The sequence below is a fragment of the Macaca fascicularis genome, chromosome 12 (genome assembly GCF_037993035.2).
Source record: "Macaca fascicularis isolate 582-1 chromosome 12, T2T-MFA8v1.1".
NCBI lineage: Eukaryota > Metazoa > Chordata > Mammalia > Primates > Cercopithecidae > Macaca > Macaca fascicularis.
The window spans coordinates 108,664,402-108,688,662 of NC_088386.1; the positions used below are offsets into that span (position 1 = coordinate 108,664,402).

The 24,261-nt window shown below is 39.5% G+C and overlaps 1 protein-coding gene and 1 long non-coding RNA gene across 2 annotated transcripts; one reads left to right on the plus strand and one right to left on the minus strand.

Moving 5' to 3' along the window:
- Nucleotides 1-1,282: 1,282 nt before the first annotated feature.
- On the minus strand, nucleotides 1,283-14,863 carry LOC141408222 (uncharacterized). Its single transcript, XR_012421452.1, has 2 exons — nucleotides 14,779-14,863; nucleotides 1,283-6,238 (listed from the first exon to the last, which is right to left on the minus strand). It is a non-coding gene; the product is annotated as an uncharacterized lncRNA (long non-coding RNA).
- A 2,574-nt stretch (nucleotides 14,864-17,437) lies between these two features.
- Nucleotides 17,438-24,122, plus strand: LOC141408146 (PC-esterase domain-containing protein 1B-like). The gene has a single exon (XM_074008622.1). It carries the CDS (start codon nucleotides 19,513-19,515, stop codon nucleotides 20,728-20,730), a length of 1,218 nt encoding a protein of 405 aa, XP_073864723.1. The 5' UTR covers nucleotides 17,438-19,512; the 3' UTR covers nucleotides 20,731-24,122.
- Nucleotides 24,123-24,261: the final 139 nt, after the last annotated feature.

Consider the following 24,261-nt stretch of genomic DNA (forward strand, 5'->3'; position numbering starts at 1 on the left):
TATGTTCTACATTTTGTTGGGTATGATCTGTTGATATATCAAGCAATGGGTTTAACTTTTACTCTGGGAAAGTACAATGAATATAGAACTGAGAGTCCAAAAAGTCTAGAAACCTAAGGAAAATACTGTGCTTACTGTATTTTAAAAACAAATGCCTAAGTATTTAGGTATATGCTTTAAATTTTAAAACATTTCATCTGAAAATGTGTCAGGAGGCTGAAGGAAAACATATTTCATATATTATTTGAAAATATAGCCAACATACTCTTTGACAATGATTCCAGACTTTTATGGACAACCTGTAGAATAGCGATATTCAATAGTAGAATTTGCTCATGCCAAAAAACAAAAGAAAGGGCTTAACTAGATTCAATCAATTATTTTAACAAAGCTACAGAAGAGGGCTGTGTGTGTGAAAAAGAAAGGAAGGTGAGATTATAGGAGAGTAAGATAGTAATCAAGAAAGTAAAAAAAGTGACTGTATAGGGCTTGAGAGATGAATTTAGGGATGTTCACTATATGGGCATATTGGGTCAAGTGCATTATCAGCCTTCCCCATGGCTGAGATAAAACATCACCTGTGTCAAGGTGAACCATCTCCCCTTGCCTTAAATCCTTGCTCTTTGAGAAACCTTCATGATTGCAAATTCCTGCTTTCCAGGTATCTCAAGACAGGGAAAGGGGGTACTCTGGTTATAATTTTAGGCCATAAATCCACAGAAAGGATTCGTCTCTCAGCCCTTCAATTTTCCTTTCTAATGTGTGTGATACCAAAGTAAGCACAGTCCATATTGAGGATCTTAAAGCAGAGCCACCATTAATTGTGATACAGGTATCAAAATGTTAAACATGCATATCTTCCTGTACCCTTTTCCTTTCTTTGAATCCTAGACATTGGGCATTTTGAAAACATTGGAGATTAAAAAGAGTAAGTAGGCAGTACCCAGGCTTCATCTCTGATGCAATAAAAGCTAGCTATACTTGGGCAAATGCTTCTCTGACCATTCCACCCATGACCAATACACCTGATGGCTATTGCTGAGCTCTTAAAGCTTTTTTATAAAATGTTAGCATAGAAAACCATATCAGGTCTGTCCCTGGGGTCTCTGTAGTAGTGGAGAGAGGCCAGTCAGTATGGCTTCGCTTATCTGATTGACAAAGATCTGTACTCTCTGATAATAAAAATGAAGGAATGGTCAGCCATGATTAGAAATCCACTGATCCTTTACTTTTGAACTATTTTCACTTTTCTTTAATGTTACATTTATGTCATTTCTCAACCTTTCTTTGTTTTTCCTCAATACACAACACAAACATTCAAAGCCATGAAGTATACTTATCCAGAAGACAAGCACTTGCTAAGGCCCTATTGTCCTATAATATATGGATAGCAAATCAAGCAGACCTCCCCATGTTAGTGATAAATTAATCCAGATTCATTCTAACTTACATTAGATATCATTCTATTGGGCCTTTGATTGTGGCACCAATCTAGTTCCCTCTGTAGTACTACCAAAATAGAGTTTTCATACCTGTAAAACTGGGAATTAAATTATACAACTTGATGAATTCATCTATAGGCAAACTCCTATATATTTTTTGATGTCTGAATCTCTGGCTTTTGCTTTTCCAGATTTTATTTTCACAATGTCATATATCTATGAGCACTGTTAGAATATGCTTTGGACCAACCCCTGAAAAGAATAAAAGCATTACTCATCCTACATGCTTTTTCCAAAGAAATGAAAATGTACTTAAAGTTTTTAAGTAAATAATGTACTATGAGGGAGACTTTGCTTTGATATATGGTGATTAATAGATTTTTTTCTAATCACATTTCTATCTTATTCTACTTTTCTTTAAATGAGTGGGTATACTTGACAGCCCTGAAAAGTGAGGCACTAATAGTAGTGTCAGGGGCCAAGAATTGAACAAGCTTTCCTATATCACCCCTGTGTCTCACCCAGAGCTGTAGCAAATGTTTAATTTTAGTCTTTGGCTCAATGCCAAACACCTGGAAATGGCATCCAGCCAGAGATGAACACAAAGCTAAACAGTGGGTGAGCAAGTACATATGTCTCCTCTTGTTTTCCCATGTTCAACTATTAGGTAAATAAGGTAGTTATTAAACGATGACTTATGCAAAGCCTGCAATTTTAGTGTTCACATTTCATCTTACCAACATTGATCAGGCTTCTCAGAAAGCAACATTTTTATATCTGTATGAAAACCAGTTTGACTTCCTACTGAGTGCCATCTTTGTGGAGCGATTTCAGCCTGTTGTCTTCTTAGACTAGAACGTACATAAGAAGCATGTCAGATGTTGAGTTTGTTGAAATGTGAAATTCATCACGGGTAAGTTTTCAGTTGCCGATATTTCTGTGTGGGCACATCCCTCCGTACTTGTTCATGTCATAGCACTCAGGACTCCTGACTCCATTTCTGCACCCACAGAAACCACATTTCCTCTCACTCCTTCTCACTTCACCAATCCACAAACCCTTTAACTACCCCTGAAATATGGAGATATTTCCCGACATCTACACAAATATAACAGAAAGCTTTTGTGGTCTCATGTAACCAAACTTATAACCATATGCACGCCTTCTGTGACCAAGAAAATCACTCATCTTTCTAGTGTGTCCAATTCAGGATTCTTTGCAATAGACCATGGTACATGGAATTTGAAGGCCAAATCCTGGTGCTATGGATTTCAAGGGAAGCAGGCACATATACAAAAACAATGAAAGCAATGCTATATTTTGTCTAATGCTTTATCTTTTTAGGTATATAGTTTGTTTACTCTTTTAGAAAGACTCTAACATTTTGCTTGCTCTTTGAAATAAATATGTGGCTATTTGGTACAATTCTCTGGTTTCAGAAAGTTGTACATGAACATGATTTAAAGTGAAATTGAGTGATGTAACTGAGTTCATGAGCCATACGCATTCCTAAGGAATTCTACATAAATCCATAAAGTACTAAAAGGTAGTTTTGATTATTATTAACAAACTTACCATTTAAAAATACAGTTGTATATTGTATTACTACCTTTTGTGCACCTTTTCAGGTTTTCTTAGTTGCATCTGTCCTGTTGCAGACACCAACTTGACCACCTGATGTGTGAGGGCTCAGGTAGAGCATGACAGCACTTCACCCCAAGAGTCTACCTCTCATTTCTCACTTGGGGCTATTCTGTTGGCACCTCAGCTTGGGACTAGGAATGAAATCTACTCTCTATTTACACATGTAGCACCCGGAGTGTGGGAAAGTTAACACCCTCTATCAGTTTGTTAAGGCTGCCGTAACAAAAGACCACAGGCTGGGTGGCTTCACTAACAGAAATGTATTTTCTCACAGTTTTGGAGGCGAGAAGTTCAAGATTAAGGTGTCAGCAGGTTTGGTTTCTTCTGAGGCTTCTCTCCTTAGTTTTCAGATGGCTGCATGGTCTTCCCCTCTTGCATACAAACCCCATGGTGTCCCTCTGCATGTCCACATTTCCTCTTCTTAGATCAGAACACCAGTCAGATTAGATTAGGGCTTATCCTAAGGGCCTCATGTTACCTTAATCACCACTTTAAAGGCCTTATATCCAATATAGTTACCCTATAGAGTTACATTCTGATGTATTGAAAGTTAAGACTTCAACATACAAATCAGGGACTGGGGCAGAAACAATTTAGCCCATAACACACCGCATGGGTGATCAACAGGGGAAGGAAATAGAGTTAATAAATTCTCCTATTCTTCCCCTAGATGGGTGATCCTGATTGACATTTCATGTGACAGTTCTCAATCTCTTAGTGATTGGCAAGGTGGCACTTATAACCGTGGTCTACTGGCAACTCATTGGCTCTCTCTCCTTCTTGGCCTGGTTTCCCTGTCCCTCATTCCTACCTTTTTCCAGGATCACAAATGCCGATAACAAGCTTGCACTCAGGTTCTGCTTCCTGGAGAGCCCAGGTTGAGTTATCTCACTTCATATTTACAACTATGCAAGGTATGTCTTCTTGTTGTTGCCTCATAAATAAAGGAACAGGAGAGTCTAGCAAGATAACTGACTTGTACAGAGTCACACAGCTAGTAAGTTACAAACGCAGAACTCTGATTTAAGTCTTCTGCCTCTCATCTTGCATTACTTCCCACGTACCACAATATCTCCTAGAAATTTTTTTAATTTTAATTTTTTTGGAACAGTGTCTTTCTCTGTCACCCAGGTTGGAGTGCTGTGATGCAATCATGACTCACTTCAGCCTCTACCTCCTGGGATCAAGCAATCCTCCCACCTCAGCCTCTGGAGTCACTGGGACTACAGGCATGTGCAACCATGCTCAGTGAACTTTTAAATTTTTTGTAGAGACAAGGGCTCACTATGTTCCCCAGGCTAGTCTCAAACTCTTGAGCTCAAGTGATCCTCCAGCCTCGGCCTTCCAAAGCGCTAGGTTTACAAGCAAGAGCCACTGTGCCTGACTTGTCCTAGCAATTTTTATGCATCATTATATGTAATTTAGGCCATTTTCCCTGCCAAATTTTAAAACTGTTTAAATGGATTAGAGATAAGACATCCCAAGTACATAATTCATTTCCCTATTAGTTAAATGCTCTTCTTTCCCTTCTTCCCTAAACCTATGAGTTTGGTAATCCTTTTACAAGGCTTACTTATATCTGAAATTACTTTTATTCAATAGAAAGTATATAAATTAAAATCTCTTTATTGGTATTATCACGATCTATACCTTTCCAAGGAAACCACATCTCACAGTCAAATTAGGGAGGCTCTTATATCTTAATCAAAGCTTAACAGTTTAATTGTTCATTAAACATGAGAGTAATTTAGGGTCCTACTATGCAATCATTATTGTTTCCTGAAAATCTGGTATGACGAGGTACAATAAATGCAAACTGAAATATTGCCTGTGGAAAGTTATTTATTATTTCTTCTAGCTAAAAACATTCATAATTGAAATTTATTGGCTCATACTCCCTTCATTATAAATATTTTATGTTCTGCCTCAGGGATCCATGTCTTAGCATTTAAATATCTCAATCTTGTGTCAGTAACAGGAAGAACAAGTTCACTGGGTGGAATTTTTGCCCTTTACTTCAGAATGTTACAATAATAGGCTATAAATATGTTATAATTATGCCTTTGATCACTGCTGTGGTTTTCTAGCCTGAATGAATTAAATTCAAAACTAAAGCTGAGCTGATAGGCAAAAATGACAGCCATTACCTTATACTAAAATTTTTCTGAAAACCGTATTAACATAGTAAAAATATTTAGAGTGGCCATCATTTTTCCTATTACTGTACTTTTACTTTAATGTGAAATAGTACCTACACCTATTACCACCTTTACATGTCAATAATGGTTTACATTCATTTAAAGCTTTACTTTTTTAGTTCTTTCATGTTCTAGTCATGGTAACAACCTTTGAGGTACTAAGGACTGTTGCTATAATAGTCATCAGTCAAATGAAAAATGTGAGGCTCAGGTAGTTACAGAGGTATAACTTTTTTAATGTTAATATTTTTAGCTATGAGATACAGTAACATTGTGCAATGGTTTGAATTAGGCTTCTGTTTTCTGCCTACCTCACCTGGTGGGGTCAGCTTGGGGTAGGAGGTACAGTGGAGAAGGAAATGGCAGAGAGGACAGGACATGAGCAGGTGACAAAATGGCAGACGACAGCTATCTGGAGAGATGAGAGTATTAGACACAGGGAATATACCTCATCGGCTATATTCTCCCAGATTCATCTCCCTGTATAAAGCCTACTGAACAGATTACTGAGACATTCCTAAAATTATGTAGCTTTCCTAGAAACCCCAGATAGCTGTGGGACAAAGACTTGTCCTTACTGAGATGAGGCTTACTAGATTGCATTAGTTAATGGAAATTTTAAAGTTCCATCTGGAGGATCTTTTAAGAGCTCTTTATCTCAGTCTATTCTCTTTAAAATTCCAGATACAAACTTTTGAGATCCACCCTTCATAAGAAAAAATGCAGAAGAAAGACAAATTGGATTTCATTTCATGAAAATTGAAAATAAAATTCTTCATACTTGTGTCTTAGTTCATTTGTATTACTGTAACAAAATACCTGAGACTGCCTAATTTATAAACAATAGAAATTTATTTCTTACAGTTCTGGAGCTTGGGAAGTCCAAGATTAAGGCGCTGCAAGTTTGCTGTCTGGTGAGAGCCTGTTCCTCACAGATGGTACTGGTTAGGTGTTCTTATATGTGGAAGAGACAGAAAGAGAAAAAGAGATGAACACTGTGTTCTCACATAGCAGAAGAGTGAGACAGAATGAACCTACTCCCTCAAGTTCTTTTATAAGGGCCCCAATCTCATCCATGAGGGCTCTACCCTTATGACTTCACACCTCCTAAAGACCCCACGTCTTATCATATTGGTGATTAAGTGTCAATGCATGAATTTTGGGGAAAACATTCAGATCATAACACCTGGTATTAAATTATCCATAGAAGAAATACATGAAGGAAGGACTAACTCCTCTTAGTGTATATAAACATGTTGACATAGATGCTTTCCTTAAGAAATATCATGCAATTTGATTGAAGATAAGATTTTTTCTTTTTTTTCTTTTTTTTTTTTTTTTTGAGACGGAGTCTCACTCTGCCACCCAGGCTAAAGTGCAGTGGCACGATCTCTGTTCACTGCCACCTCTGCCTCCCAGGTCAAGCAATTCTCCTGCCTCAGTCTCCAGAGTAGCTGGGACTACAGGCGTGTGCCACAAAACCCGGTTAATTTTTTGTATTTTTAGTAGAGACAGGGTTTCACTATGTTAGACAGGATGGTCTTGATCTCCTGACCTTGTGGTACGCCCACCTTGGCCTCCCAAAGTGCTGGGATTATAGGTGTGAGCCACTGTGCCAGGCTGAGAAGATGATTTTTGATAGCTTGAATCCAGGTCTTCTTGGGGACTGAATCCTCCTGCACAATCCTGTGAGCCTACATCCCCTCAAGTGTGTCCTTCAAACACTTGTTCTCCAGGATGGAAATAAGTTTATGTGAAAAGAGTATTCTGTGACCAGACCCTTAAATGCTGACACCAGCCTGAAAATAATCTGTTGATAAAGCAAAGCTAGTTTTATTTGCTTACTGTGCTAAGGGAGATTGCTATTTTGACAGTCTTAGTTGCATCTGAATTTCAGAGAAAAAAGTGAAGGTATTAATAAGATGTAGGGGGTGGTCAGTGGATCCTTCAAAGTGGGAGCTAGAGTAGGACTGCAGAAGATTCACAAAATTATTGTTTAGGATTGGTGAACATGGCATGGATATGGTTTCAAACAGAATTTTTGAAGAGGAAACATTCTTTTCACGCTATATTGTCCTGAGAATATTTACTCTGATGAAGTTATTGGGGCTCAGAAACTGGTACCCCAGCAGCTTTGACATACTGAACTAAGAATCAACCTCAAGGTCTCTTTGACCTTCCCCTACCCCTTCCTGTCTATCAATCCTCTGTCTCTATCAAAGCACTTGATGAAGCTGGTCTCTGAAGTTCCTTTATCTGCCTGAAATCCAGACCCACCAAAGAAGAAAACAATTACCTCTGTTCCCTTCCTTGCATTTGCATTCACTTAATTCATATGGCAGGAACAAATACTAACAGATCTGGACAGACTTTTGTCCAAACCATTGTCTTCCTTTTTGGTCCATTCAGTACTTCAAAGAGAATCATTTAACCAGTCACTGTCTGTTCTGTGGGATCAAAAGACTTTGTCCTAGGCCATTGTATTTTCTTCAAATCCATTTATTTTCCCCTAAAAATCATTTATTATGTCTCAAATTGCCACACTCCCCCATCTCCCTTTGCCCTAGGAAGAAGGGTATACAGGCATCTGTACCCCATTGGATCATTGGGTAATCATTCTCCTGTGATTCCCTTATGTTATGCAAAGTAAAATAAATTTTATATGCTTTTCTCCTATTCATCTGCATTTCTAAGTTGATTTTCTGCAAAACTTCAGAGAAAAAGAAATTTTTATTCTATGGCCCCTACAAGGGTAAATGCAATGTTTAGATAAATAGATTTTCTGTGAGGTCCTGATTTTAACAACAAAGATATTTACAACTTTAGTTTCCTAAGTTTATTGAATAGTAAAATCATGTAAAACAAGACCAAATAGTGAAGTCCTGTTAGTGCAGAGTATAGACAATAAACTTAGGTATAAATGGGTTGGGGAATTCCTTGGCTAAACCAAGTTAAGCAAATGCCTTTATAGCAACACTTTGCAGAATCCTTAATATGTGAATGTGCCTATACTCATCTTGATACTCATCTTGGAAGGGATATATAATAAACAGCATTTTCTAAACATTTCCCACAGAATATTTTTATTTTAGTCTATTCTAAATAAAATCTGCCAGGACTATTATAGCATGGAATATAGTTGCAGAAATAGTGACCAAGATTTCAGGATATTCATTTTAAAAAATTAGATAAGCTTGATTTTTACGCCAGGAAATACTGAGATGGAAGATGACTTCAAGAGTTCACATAAATGTAATTCTAACTGTGCAATTGTAAATAATGAAGCCACAGAGGGAGAAAAATACCAGATATCTTAAAGAAACCAATGTAGTTCCTGAGCTCAGATTTTGAAGTGCCCTTCTCATAACTGGTCTTAGCATATGTGTAACACAGCAATCACCAAAAAAGCATTGAAAAGTACTCAGATCCTTATATAAGTCTCTTGAACAGACAGTTTGTAGCAAAACAAAATGTGCCCTCTTTTCAGGCCTCAGCCATCCTCATGACAGTGCCTCCCTAACACCTACCATATTTCTGGATTCTTCCTTACAACTCTTACCTGAAACCTTTCTGCTTTGCAGTCCAAACTTGAATCCCTATAATCATTTCTATTTACAGGCCTTTTCTGTTGAAAATCAATCTGATATGTCCCTATTCTGAGGATTCCAATCAGAATGACAGGATTCCAGCCCTAAGGAGGCAGAAACAGTAAAGAATCCTTCCTTCTTAGACCTGGAAGGGAGTGGAGGCTGACTTCAGTCTCTGAATTTGTATGTTAATATCTCTGTTCTCTCTATAGGTTCAAAAGATCTATCTGATGAAAGAAACAGTGAGGAAATAATTAATATTAGATGGTGGCACAGAATTAAGTTTCAGGATGTTTGTAGCACCAAATAAAGGAAGGGTTTTTTGGTTTTTTTTTTTTTTCCAAAAAAAAAAAATGTATTTCAAGTCTTTTATGAGTGCAAGTAGAAGGAAAGGAAGGGAATGTTCTCTGTTGGGGACCAATGATATATTGACTAATGACAAGGAAAAAGCAAACCTCTCTTTGGACTGAAGAAAAGACAAAACATGTTTACAAGAGGAAACTGTAGCTTTAGCTGGAGAAGGAAGCATAGTTAAACTTCTGGTCCTGAATTATTTCTAAAGGTCTCTAAAGAATCTTCAAATTAAATCATTAAACCAAACATTTCCAGTGACCTTTGAGGGACGATCACAAACAGTAAAGAGGAATAAAACTGGAGACAGGCAAACACCAGCCAATCTTTGAAAACTGGGACAAAGAAAGATTTGGCAAATTAAGACAAGTAAAAGTTACATTGATTTCAGCTAAAATTTTAGAATCTTTTATATAAAGGAATAGGTATAGAGAACCTAAAGAAGCAATGATCACTAGGAGCCAACAAAGACTCGCATAAAAAATCTTAGACTCACCTCATTTCCTTCTGTATTAGTCAAGGTCCAGGAAGGGAACAGATGCACATATAACAAATTAATGTACTAGAGGAGAGTTTAGAAAAGAGAATCCTCATAAAAGCATGGGTCAGGGTTAAAGGAAACTTAGAGAGGCAGTAAAGCAACTGGGGAGAATCAGTACCGACCACAGAAGGACTGTCTGAATAATATGTAGCCCCCCCCCACTAAAAATTGATTAAGAATTTCATGATAGGGATAGCCTAGCATTAAACCAAGCATGAGACCCTATATGACCACACAATTTGCAAGACCATGCAGCCTGCCCTGGCCTTTAGATTTGAAGGGGCCAGGAGGAAAATATGTATGGGAACCTGGAGAGGGTTGTAGCTGTATCTTCAGCTGGAGAGTTCATTGGAGGGATATTGTGGACTTTGGTAGAAGAACTAAGCCACTTACACTAAACTACTGATTATCTCTGGCTATGAAGAGAGCAATCTGGGGAAATACATATTGTGATCTCATTCTCCTCCTGCCCTCCTGCAATCTCCTGCCAGTGCAGGACAAAGGAATCTAGTTAATGCAGTGTACGAAGGACAGCTTCCAGGGACACAAATCAGGGTGTAGTGGATTAGGAGAAGCAGGAAGAAGATAACAGTCATCATCCTGCACATCTTTGTGAGGTTATGCTGTTAAATCTGTGAACCCTAGTAAACCTAATCTATAAGAAATATGTTTGACACAATTTCACAATTTTCCTTTGTATAAGATGGAGAAATAAGTACTAGAAGCAAAATAATTACGTGGATCAATAATAGGTTAAACAAACTATATCCAAAGTCTACTGAAAACTGGATCAATGTAAAACTGAAGGGAGTTGCGTATGTATCCCAATTCCTTTACCCTGTCCTATCTAGTTCAGAATTTTTATTATTGACTTGCAGACATAAAAGGAACACGTATTAAAGCATCGTTTGCAGATTGCTGAGAAGGACATTGTCTAACTGGGATGAAATAATTAGAATCCAGAAAGATCTTGACAGGCTGTAGCAATGGAATAAAAAGATCTTAGCCAACTGGAACAATAGAATAAATCTAGCAGTAATAAGTCTTGAGAATTGCTCTCAAATTCAAAAAGCCAGAGGCATAAGTTTGGGACAGGGAAGACAATACTTATCAGCTATAAAATGACTCAGGGAGGTTAGTGGGAGGTAAAGTCAATGTGAGTCATGAGCATGGCAGATCCTCCAAAAAAGCGGATTAGGTTTTAGGCAGTATTAATTGAACAAAGGAGGTAATAATCCAAACCTAGGTTGTGTTGATCAGACCACACCTGGAAAATTTGGGTTACTTTTGAATGTCATATCTGACTTGCAATGCATTCTGAAAAGAATAACTAGGATTGGAGAAGACGCTTATAAACTAGAACCAACCACAAAAGCTGGTCTAGCTTTAATAAATGATGTAAATGACAACATGAACATGACAGTGTTGAGATTACTGCTCAGTCAGCAAACCAAAGAAGAGCACAGGATATACATGAGATAAAAGAAACAGAGAGACTTAGGAGTGGAAGAGGCAACTCTTGCTTCCCTAGTTCTTCCCTCAAAACTTGCAGAGTTACAAATCCACCAGGACAGAGGATCCTAGAACCAAATCTCACTAGCTTTTGGAAGGGAAGGGGGACATTATCCCACAGGAATCCACTTTATCTTCATATAAAGAAATTCTTGCTGTGCCTATGGTTACATATTTCTGAATTATCTTTCTTATTCTATCATTATACCTATTTGTATATAGAACCATGCACTAACACAGAATAGAAATCATGCCTAGGTAGTAATAATTGAAGAGATCAGGGGCCAGTATAAAAGACTACTCAGGAGAACCATGCCATCCAAATGGTATTCAAATATATTAAACACTACCACATGGAAGTATCTCGAGGAATAAAAAAAGATGCTTAAAAATATCAGAGAGATACTCTGTTATGGTCCAACTTTCTGAGGACTAATGGACATCATGGAAAGCAGAAAGTTTCCCAAAACCAAACATAAACACACATAGTATCATGTCTGAATGACTGCTTAGTTGACATGTTATTTAGGCAATTCAAGTTTTAGATGGGTACATAAAGTAGTTTTTAAATATCTCTTCCAATAACGAACTCCATGGCTCATTCTTTCTTTCATTAAATAAGTATTTATTGAGAACCAGACATGCACCCAAACATCATTCTAAGAATTGAGGATACTGCAACAAACAGAAACAAGCCATTTCCTCATGAAATCTGAGAGGATAGGTAGAAAATAAACAAATAATAAAATCTCAAGCAGCCATAAGGATTGTGGAGAAAAATCAAGCAGGGTGTGGATTCTGAGTGATGGAGAAAGGGAAGGAGACATGAAATAGGATGGTCAGAAAAACCTCTTGGGCCAATGAGCTCATCTGTTTATCATAATGCATTTCTCTAAATTTTCAGTCTGGTAGCTTCCTAAGGCCCTGATTTTTCCTCCTTATGTTAATTACCATCTATGTGGTTTACTCTTTAACTCTTAAACCCAGAATAACTCTAACTTATAAATCCAATAGAACTATTAGTGAAACTAGAACAGTGGGATACTTATTTCCACAATCAACAAACTAAGTGGGTATCATTCAGTTTAAGATGGCAGAACAAGCACAATTTTCTTTTTTCCTCCTGTTCCTAATTACTCTGAAATCATAGAAAAATAATTTTTTAAATAAAAATTGCAGTTTTGGAAAATAAGAGATTCTGATGACAATTTGAGAAGACACTAGAAGTAGACAGGGTCTGATCACTGGGGGAAATAGAGCAGGGAAACTATGGCCCCAAATGCCCTGAGTAGAAGAGGTCTAAATATCAAAGAAATTCTCAAAGGTTTTCCATGCTCAGAGTTAATAAGTACAAAGAGCAAGAATAGATTGTGCAAAAATATCGGAGTAATTAATTAGAGAATCATACCTGAAAGAGGAAGACTTCTCCTCTTACTCCTTTCCCTCATGAATATCAAGCAAATGGCGATGGGAGCTGAAATTGTAAACCTAAAGATACACGTAACACCCATTCACATGACTGTCTGGTCACATGCCTGAAGTCTCTCACTCTTCTCACTGTTTCCAGACATGGATAAAGCACCACACAGCTGGGTTTACCAAGATGCTGCTAAAGGGTCTAGGACATTAACATATAACAACCCAGTTATATAACATGACATATAACAACCCAGTTATAGAGGAGTTAAAGCCCTAATGGGCAAATTATAACCAATGGGAGACAGGATCCAGAAGAGCACCAAGCAGAAAAGTTATGCTCTATTCCTGACTCCCTGGGATTGACTTGCTTGAGCCTAATTTTATCTTTATTCTTTATCTGAAAATATCATACATGAATAAATAAGCACATTTGCTTTGTAAACAACTGTACTTCGCTGTGCCTTGAGAAATGTGGCTAAAATGATAATATTTGACTGTGAATTATTTCCTGGTCTTCCCTCCAACATTTCCCATTTCCCTCATTCTCTCACCAATGGAATCACACTTGTCCATCAACATTTAATCCTTGGCTCAGGCTCTTTTTCGAAGGAGTGAGGGCCATTATACGTTAAATTGTGCCCCACCAAAAGATGTGTTGAAGTCCTAACCTTCAATATCTCAGAATGTGTGATCTTATTGGAAATAGCATCATTATAGATGTAATTAGTGAAGATGAAGTCATACTGGAGTGGGGTTGGCCCTTATCCAGTATGACTGGTGTCCTCCTCAGGAAAAAAGAGACAAAAACACACAGGGAGAAAACCATGTGAAGACTGGTGCAGAAATTGGACTTATGCTGCCATAAACCAAGGAACTCATAGGGCTACCCCATACTGGAAAAGGCAAGGAAGGATCTTCCCCTGGAGATTTCAGAGGAAAGATGGCCTTGATGACACCCACCTTCATTTAGCACTTCTCATCTCTTCAAAAAGGAGATTATACATTTCTGTTGTTTTAAGCCACCCAATTTATGGTAATTTGTTATGGTATCCCCAGGAAACTAATACAAGGACTCAAGCAATTCGAGACCAGAAAATGTTCTAGAACACAGACCTTTAAAATGGGATTTTGGAGTTGGAATGCCCACTTGTTGGAAGGCAAGGGGGATACCATTACTGTGTTAAGTAGGATGCTAATAACCCATGGCACACAATGATATCACAATTAAGTTTAATGTAAAGGTAAAAGAATGAGCCCAAGTATTTGTGGTAATCAGTATGGGTAAATGATAAATTAAAAGATAATGGAGTAAGGTTGCTACTTTTGATAGGCCTAGATAACTTGTAAAAAGAAAATGATAGGCTCAAAGCAGTTAATTGCTAACTTAAGGCATGTTCTGATTGCCAGAGGATTGCTATGGTAGCATTAATATAAACTCAGGACAGACTGTGGTGAAAAATTAAGACTGGAATCCATTTACGGCCTTGTTAGAGATGTAAACAGAACTAAATGTACAGTTGCAAGCATTCTCCCAAGTCATTGTCAAAACCCAGATAGAAAATCTTGAGACCATTAGTATCTGGGATAATGACATTTAGGTGGATAAGCATTGTAATCTTGAACCCCTGGATTCTCCTGAGATTTCCTGGCTGATATAAGCAGCCTCATCCTCCTCACCAGAGAATAACAGTTTCTGCTTGCCTGGAGACTGTGTAATGATTACACTGAAATTGTAAATTTGCATGATCTCAAGGTGTAACATTATCATCTCTCACTGCTTCTAGGCCAATAGCCAGATCACGTCTTAACACAACTTGTGCACGGAAGTATAATCCCAGCTCCCATGCTAAAGGCATTTCATGACCTAGCTAATATGTATCAACAGGAATTGGAAGAATGCATATGGGATTGGATCTTGAGTGAGTTAGAGGTAGGAAATAGAGGTTGGAGTTTTGGATGAAAGAATTCATTGACAAGTTCCTGACTAAAGACCAAAGACAATAGTTTGCCCTTTCCCATCCTTCCTTGCCTTATTTCCTTTTTCCTTTATTATCATTACAAATATTATTAGATTATTTAAATACCTTGTAGTGTATTCCTTCAATGAAGTACTATTCAGCCATTTAAAGGTATGAGCTATACCTGTAAGGCACAAGAAACCCAGAAAAGCATGTTTCAGTCATCAATACATAGTAGCACATCAGATTCTTTTGATGGTACTTGTGTTCAGGCCCTAGTTTTACCCTGGTGTTACGGTGACAATTCACTTTCTCAGACATTACTATAACCGCCCACCTTAGGCCCCCAGGGATTTTCTGTTGCTGCTGAGCTATTAGTGGCAGGGGAATCCATTTAGTTCTCACACACTGGTGAGAACTTAATATCACAATTAAGTTTAAGGTAAAAGTAATTACCAGATTACACACTGGTAATCTGGAATCACAGGGGAACTGAATGCCCTGTACAGAGAATGAACTTTTCACATGTGGGAGACTGAGCTAATAGATAACACTTTTCTCCCTTCATTTCAGAGATTAACTGTCCTGACATGAAACCGTTTACTCAACATCTGGGAAGATGATCCCATGAGATCATGCAGTCAGTTGCAACTGACACCCACATAGTCAGCCCAGTAATGTATCCCATCATATTTGTTCTCTTTTCTTCCCTTATTCCTATTTCTCTGGGATTTGCCTGCGAATAAGTGAGCACATCAGCTTTTTCTTTAAGCTCTGTTTTCTAGGGTACTTGACTCAAGGTAGATGTTTGTCATATAATGTTACATGAAAAAGTAAGTTATAGAATACTATGGATATTTTATGTAAAAATATAAAAGCATATACACATATTTAATTATTTGTGACACTGTAAAAAGAGGACTGGATGGATACACATCTTTGAGAACAGGTAGGAGTAAATACAAGATTGAATATTTATTTGTTCTTCTCTAGAATTTTTAAGGTCATGTATTTGCAATTTTTTAAAATACTGAAAAAAATACTGGAAAAATACTGAAAAAATGCTGAAGAATACTGAAAAAACACTTTAAAATATCATAAAGTATGTTCATATTATGCTATACTTTAAATTGAACATATTGCATATTCTTATATCATTAATAACAAATTTTAGGCATTGGAAATAAACAATTAAAATGATAATATTGGAAAATGAGTTAAACAAAGTAAATGTTGACGTGGTTTTCTATTAGCTTTAACATTTACTGGTCCTAAAATGAAATGTCTTTGTACATAGAGTGGAATTACAACACAGAACAATGTCTTTTAAGGTTGTATTTATACAACACAAAAAAACCCACAAATCTATAAATTAACTGATTTTTTAAAAACTCAATATGGATAAACAAGTAGATAAGAACGCTGTAAAAATTAACTGGTTAAATGACAGTATTTATTCATTGTGCTCTTAAGACAGACCTCTTCATCTTTGCAAAAAAAAAAAAATAACCCCTTAAAAGAAATTAAAATTGGTTTCTTTCCTTTAATCATATTGAAGTTTCAACTTCAATATTATAATAGCATTCAAATAAACATAATGCTTCTTTAGCCATACATGTTCATTTTAAAGATGCAGAATGAAGCTGGGCACGATGGCTCATGTGTGTAATCCCAGCACTTTGGGAGGCTGAGGCAGCCAGATCACCTAAGGTCAGGAGTTCAAGACCAGCCTGGCCAACATGGCAAAACCCCACCTCTACTAAAAATACAAAAATTAGCCGGGCATGGTTGTGGGCACCTGTAGTCTCAGCGACTTGGGAGGCTGAGGCAGGAGAATCGCTTGAACCCGGGAAGTGGAAGCTGCAGTGAGCTGAGATAGCACCACTGCACTCCAGCCTGGGTGACAGAGCAAGACTCCGTCCAAAAATTTAAAAAAAGATACAGTATGAGGCTTCTATATCACCATAACTTGGGTTTAAAACCTTTTTCTTCATTTTATCCTGAAGGTGACAAAATCTCCCCAAGAGAGGGTAGCATGTCCATTAAGGTAGTCTGAACAAAAGGTGATTGTGTAGGTTATTATAAACTGACTTTAGTTTTATTCAATTATTACCCTTAAAATGCAACATACAAATAAATCACTTTGTTTTCACGAAATAATATAAAATTTCAGGTAATTCTTACATACACTAGTGAATAATTTCAGCTTTCTTTCTTGGCAATAAGGACAAACAATTGATTTTAGGGGCCAAAAAGTAGTTGTTAAACCAATACAAATCATGCTTTCATTTGCAGTGAAGGCAAAAGGCTTTGACGCTCCCACTAATTAAAAATATGTAAAATATGAGAAGAAATTACCAAACCAATTGATTTATATCTAGTATTTTATATATATATTTATATAAAATAGGTAAGGATGAAAGCATATAAAGTCCCCTTAATGTATAGACAAGTACAATTCTTGATAACGGTCTATTTATGAATTTTATGGTTTTCATGAATTTATATTGTCAACCTAAATAGAAAACACAGAAGGAGATTCTGCAAAAGGAAATTATGTTTATTCAGAAATAGGTATTGCAGTGAGAACATATGTGCCATAGTTAACTATGCGAGTATTCAGGAAAGTAAAGGAAGACAGAGGTTTCTAAAGGAAAAATGCGGATTGTGTCACTGTTTTTAGATAATTATTCTGGCTACAAGGATCAGTAACAACAAGGGTGGTGCCAGTCCAAGGGTGGACAGGCAGTTGCTGGGCAGATGTTCTGACAGAGGTGTAAGATTGTAAGATTGTGATGGCCTTTGTGCAAGATTGTGGTTTTTGTGGACACTTTTGTGATACTTCCTTTGGGACATTTATGCACGAGAATTCTCCCTTCATGGCTTTCCTTACCTCTATTTGTCAGAGATTTTTAACACAAGTGACTGCATTTTGACTGACAATTTTCACAATGTTTATGTCATAACTAAAAATTACAATAACTGGCTCCAAAATTAGCTGTTTCACACAAAGGTCTTAACTGATAAATAGGACAATCATAAGGAATATTTTAAAAGGTGATTGTTTATTAACCTCTGTTAAAAATAGGTCCAAGAATTTTGCACTCAGAACCAAGGATGGAGAGAAAGAAGTCCAGATTTATTCAGCAGAAAGCTCATATTCCTAAACAAGGATGAAGAGGCTAGGATTACACAGGGTAGAAGCTCACATCCATACCGAAAGATAAAGGAGGCCTACGTTACACAGCTTGACACTTATACATCCATATCCAAGGAGGAAGGAAACCAGGGTTCATACAACCAGGAAAGTCATATCCATCTCCATATAGATAAGAATTCCAGGGTTTTTACATATCCAGGATATGCATATCTACACCTCAGAAACAAAGAAATTAGCCACTAATTCATTACTAGTGGGAACATAAAATGGTACAGCCGCTCTGGCGAACAGTCTGGGCATTTCCTAAAGCCCTAAATAAATACATAACTATTATACCACTCAGCAGTTGCAGTTCTGGGTTTATCCTGGAGAAATGAAAACCTAGGTTTGTAGAAAAACCTGCCCAGGAATGCTCGTAACAATGCGATGTGTAATAGCCTGAGTGGAAACCCTCCAGTCCTTTCAACGGGTAACTGGTTAAACTGACTATGGTACATCCATCCATACCATTGAATAGTACTCAGCAATAAAAAGGGAACAAAGTATTGATACCTTGGTACCACTGGAAACTCACTTCCTAGTACAGAAAACAGGTGGTCAGGGTTTACAAAGTAAACACACTGAACGAATTTGCAGAGAACAATGCTTCAGGGGGAAAAAAGCCAGTCCCCCAAGCTTACATATTATGTCATTCCATTTAAATAGAATTCTTGAAATGGCAAAATTCTGTAAGTGTAGAACAGCTTAGTGGTTGCCAGGCATCAGGGCAATGGAGGGGGAAGAAGGTGGTTGGCACTGGAAGGACAATGGGAGGCATCCTTTTGCAGAGGAAAGAGTCTGTATGTTGAGTGCGCCGAGGTACTACAACTTAAGACGCCACCGGTGGGGGAAATGGGTAAAGCGTACACGGTGATCTCTGTATTATTTGTTATAAGTGCATGTGAATCCTCCATGAGCTGGTAAGAAATATTTTAACTAAAATAGAGTTGAGCAGTCCAGTACAGGTTGCCCTGAGTATTCTGCCAACAGACTGACCTACCAGGTCAGTCCCCAGGACGGGCTCTACCCCTAGGAATGGCATCCCTCCTCCAGAGGAGGCATTTCCCAAATGCCCCAGGATAGGAGTTGGCACGGAAGGAGAGCCAAGCCGGTGATGAAGACATTCTCCACCGGACACAGGAACGCTGAGAGGCAACACTAAGAAGCGGCCTCCACACTGGACGGCGGCCTCCACTGGCGAGCCGCTGCTGGTAAAACAAAGAGAAGGCCGTGGGCAGGCGGCACTGAGAGCAAACTAAGCGCAGTCCGCGGCGGCGCTACTTGAAAGTCAGCACAGATCCACCCAAATGGAGCGCTCGCCGCCCCACGGCTAGCGGGGCGCTCCCGCGGGGGTTCCGCGCCTCCCCTCCGCCAGGTGGAGCCAGTACTCGCAAGGGAGCCTCCGTGGTTCAGAGGTCACACCCCGGCTGAAGTAAACTGCGCTCAGGCGGCCTTCAGGGGCGCGACCCCAGCGTCTTTCCTCGGCCCACGCCCGGGCGCTGAGCAGAGACGACCTTAGCGGTCCTGCACCTAGCGGTCCTGCACCTAGCGGTCCTGCACCTAGCGGTCCTGCACCTAGCGGTCCTGCAGGTCCCTGAATCCTCTTGGGATCTGCGCTGAAGAAAGGCGGGAGCTCAGCCGCGCGCCCTGCCTCCGCCGCCATGGCCCAGCTGCGAGCCTGCGAAGTCCGGCAGCTGCTGCACAACAAGTTCGTGGTGGTCATGGGGGACTCGGTCCAGCTGGCCGTGTACAAGGACCTGGTGCTCCTGCTGCAGAAGGACTGCCTGCTGTCCTCCAGTCAGCTGAAGGCCAAGGGCGAGCTGAGCTTCGAGCGCGACATGCTGCTGGTGGGCTGCAGCAGCGGCCGCATGCACTACGGCCGCCACTACCGCGAGGTGCGCCAGTTCCGCTCGGGCCACCACCTGGTGCGCTTCTACTTCCTCACGCGCGTGTACTCGCACTACGCGGAACGCGTCGTGGAGGAGCTGCGTAGGTCCGAGCCCGCCCCAGACGTGGTGGTCATGAACTCCTGCCTCTGGGACCTGGCCAGGGATGGCCGGGGCTTCCCCAGGAGCTACCGGCGTGACGTGGAGAGCCTGTTTGCGCGGCTGGACTGGGCGCTGCCCACGTCCTGCCTCTTGCTGTGGAACACGGCCATGCCCGTGGCTGACACCATCTCGGGAAGCTGCCTCCCTTGCGCGCGCCATCTCCGCCGCGCCCACCTGCGCGAAGACGTGATGGAGGCCAACTTCTACAGCTCCGCCGAGGCGGAGAGGCGCGGCTTCGACGTGCTGGACCTGCATTTCCACTTCCGCCACGCCGCGCGGCACCGGCTCCCCGACGGCGTGCACTGGGACGAGCGCGCGCACCGCCACCTTTCCCAGCTGCTGTTGGCCCACCTGGCAGATGCTTGGGGCGTGGACCTGCCCCGCCGCGAAGCCGTGGACGGGTGGGTCAGGCATGGCCACGCCAACAGACGTGCAGCCCCGGCGGGCCGAAGGCGGCCCCGAGACGACCGAGCGGACCCACACGGCCGAGGGGACCGAGCGGGCAGAGGAGACTTCCGCTCCCCCCGACCGCCCACTTCGTTCTTTCCCTGGGCTCGACCGCCTTTCCCTCCCCGCCGCCAGGTCGCGTATCTGCCCTCCGACCGGCATTTCTCCAGCGACTCCTCCACGCGCCACATCCGACATAGAAGCGAAGAAAACGCCAGGGTTGGCCGCGGGTCGCGGCCGGGCCCCATCCGCACAAGCTCTGCCCTACACCGAGAGAGGGGGCATTCTCCTTACCGTCCGTGGCGCCCCAGCGAGCCACGCCTAAGCCAGCGAAGCCGCACACGCACACACAGAGGGGTCCCGAGAACACCCAGGCTTCAGTAGCCAGACCTGGGAGAACGTCCTGTCTTCCCCAGCATGGTCAGTGGGCTGCCTGACCACTATCACACGGGCCTGGCCTTGAGCAACTCTTCCAAGGTGGGGGGTATTTTTTACGCTTCCTACTCTAATCAGTGAACCGCTTGCCACATCACTCCTCTTTGCCAGAGCTTCCATGCCACTTCTTGGGAAGGGAGCAGGGACCCAGACCACCAGGCCGTTCTCCTCTAAGCATTTAGAGAGAAATGAAGTCTACATAAAAGTGCTCCTCGCCTTAAAAAACAAAAAAAGAAAAAGAAAAGAAAAAAAAAAAAGAAAGTTAAGCCATACCCGAATGTAAGTCTTCAGGCAGTATTTCCCACTGACATTCTTCCAAAAAAAAAGGTAAAAATTTTGATGCTTAGAACTTAAACATTTCAATTAAGATTTCCATTTCACCGTTCGTTTTTGCGTATATTCATAGAACCGAGTATCTAAAGCTTTCACCTAAGTTGTCTTACAGATTCTTTACATTTCTCTGTGCTTCAACATAGCATTTGTCCTAAAAAAAAATTCCATTCACTAATGCAAGGTTGTTTATTTTCTGTTAGAAACATGATCTTTAAAGTTCATCGAATGCCTAGCAAATTTTTTAAAATAGACTTTTTACTTTTTTTTTTTTAGATAGGGTCTCACTGTGTTGCCCAGGCTAGAGTGCACTGGCTCAAGCGATCCTCTTGCCTCAAGCCTCTCAAGTAACTGGGACCACAGGCATGCACTACCATGCCTGTCGAACTTTTAAAATTTTTTGTAGAGATGGGGACTCGCCATATTGCCCAGGCTGTTCTCAAAGTCCTGGACTCAAGCAATCCTCCTGCCTAGGCCTCCCACAGTGTCGGGATTACAGGTGTGAGCCAGGGCACCTGACCTAGAATTTAATTTTTAGAGCAATTGTAGGTTCACAGCAAAATTGAGTGGACAGTACAGAGAGTTTCCATATACTTTTTTGATTTCACACAGGCAAAGCCTCCCCCACTATCAGCATCCCACGTGTTTGGTACATTTGTTGTCTTTGATGAAGCTACGTTAACACATCGTTATCACCCCAACACCATAGTTCATTAGAGTTCCTTCTTAATGTTCTCTATTCTATGGGTTTTGACAAATGTATAATGGCATGTATCATCCATCATTATAGTATCATACAGAATAGTTTCACTGTCTTGAAAATCTTCTTTGCTCTGTCTCTGCATCCTTCCTGCTCACCAACCCCTGGAAACCATGGATTTATAACTGTCTCCATAGTTTTGTTTTTTGCAAAATGATATATAGGTAGACATACAATATGTAGCCTTTTCAAACTGGGCTCTTTTGATTAGGAATTTAAGTTCCCAGCCTGTCTTTCCATGGCTTGAGAACTCATTTATGTTTAATTTTTAATTTTTGTGAGTATATATTTATGGGGTACATGAGATGTTTTTATACAGGCACGCAATGTGGAATAATCACATCATGGAGAATGGGGTATCTATCCCTTTATGCATTCATGCTTTGCGTTACGAACAACCCAGTTACACTCTTGGTTATTGTAAAGTGTACAATTAAGTTATTATTGACTATAGTCACCCTGCTGTGCTATCAAATAGTAGGTATTATTCATTCTTTCTGTTTTTTGTATCCAATAACTCATTTTTTTAGGGCTGAATAATATTCCATTGTCTGGATGTACCACTGTTTATTCACCTAGTGAAGGACATTATGGTTTTTTCCAAGTTTTGGCAATTATGAATAAAACTGTTATGAACATCTGTGTGCAGGTTTTTTAAAATAAAATATAATTTGAATAATTATCAAGGACTATAACTGCTGGATCATGTGGTAAGAGTATGTTTAGTTTTGTAAGAAACTGCCAGACTGTCTTTCAATGTGGCTATACCATATTGCATTCCCATCCACATCCTTGGAATCATTTGCTGTTATCAGTGTTTTGGAGTTTTTCTGAAAAGTATAAGGTGGTGCCAGATTTATGTATTTATTTTTGCATGCAGATGTCCAGTTGCTTCAGCACAATTTGTTGAAAAGACTGTCTTTTCTCCATCATATTGCCTTTGCTCCTTTGCCAAATATCAGTTGACTGTATTTGTGGGTATCTATTTCTGGGTTCACTATTCTGTTCTATTGACCTGTGTATTCTTTTGCCAATACTACACTATCTTGACTACTGGAAGTTTATAGTAAGGCTTGAAGTCAAGTAGTGTCAGTACTCTGACTTAGTTTTCCTTCAATATTGTGTTGGCTACTCTGAGTCTTTTGCTTCCCCATGTAAATGTTAGAATCACTCTGTCAATGTCCACAAATAGTTTGCTGCAATTTCCCTTGAAATTACATTGAATCTATAGATGAAGTTAGGAAGAACTAACATATTGACGATATTGTCTTTGAGATATCTCTCGAGATTTCTTCTTTGATCCAAGTGTTATTTACAAGTGGGTTGTTTAATCTTCCAGTACTTGGGGATCTTCAAGCTACCTTTCTGTTACTGGTATCTAGCTTAATTTCACTGGGGGATTTGAGAGCAAACATTGTATGATTTTTATTTTTAAATTTGTTGAGGTGCATTTTATGGCCAAGAATGTGGTCTGTCTTGGTGAATGTTCCATGTGAGCTTGAGAAGAATGTGTCGTCTGCTGTTGTTGGATGAAGTATTTTATAGATGTCATTTATATGCAGTTGATTGTTAGTGCTGTTGAGTTCAACTATGTCTTTACTGATTTTCTGCCTGCTGAATCTGTCCATTACTGATGGGTGTTGAAGTTTCCAACTAAAATAGTGTATTCATCTATTTCTCCTCGGAGTTTTATAAGTTTGTGGCTCGTGTATTTTCATGCTCTGTTGTTCGGTGCATACACTTTAAGGATTGTTACGTCTTCTTGGAGAATTGAGTCCTTTTATCATTATGTAAAGTCCGTCTTTATCTGTGATAACATTCCTTGCTTTGAAGTCTGCTCTCTCTGAAATTAATGTAGCTACTGAGTTTTCTTTTGATTCGAGTTATTATATCTTTCTCCATCCCTTTATGTTTAATCTTGATGTGTATTTATATTTAAAGTGCATTTCTTGTAGAAAATATATAGTTGGGTCTTTTGATCCATTCTGACAATCTCCTTTCATTGGTGTTCACGACAATTGATGTTTAATTATTGATATTGTTGGATTAATATCTTCCTTATTTGTTACTGCATTCTATTCATTGTTTTTTGTTCTTCCACTCTTTTTTTGCCTTTTGTGGTTTAATTTAGCATTTTGTATGTGATCCTTTTTTTTTGCTCTTTAGCATATCAACTACAGTATACTTACTTATTTATTTACTTTTTTTAGTAGTTGCTCTGGCATTTTCAATATACATTTGCATCTAATCCAAATCTACTTTTGAGTAACACTGTACTACCTCATGGATAGTGCAAGGTTATCCGTAAGTTACAAACACTAAATACATTATTGCCATTACCAATAATATTATTATTATTATTATTTATTTTTATTTTTATTTTTTGAGAT

Coding starts and splice junctions, on each gene's coding strand:
- LOC141408146 (XM_074008622.1), top strand. CDS start 19,513: ATGGCCCAGCTGCGAGCCTGCGAAGTCCGGCAGCTGCTGCACAACAAG.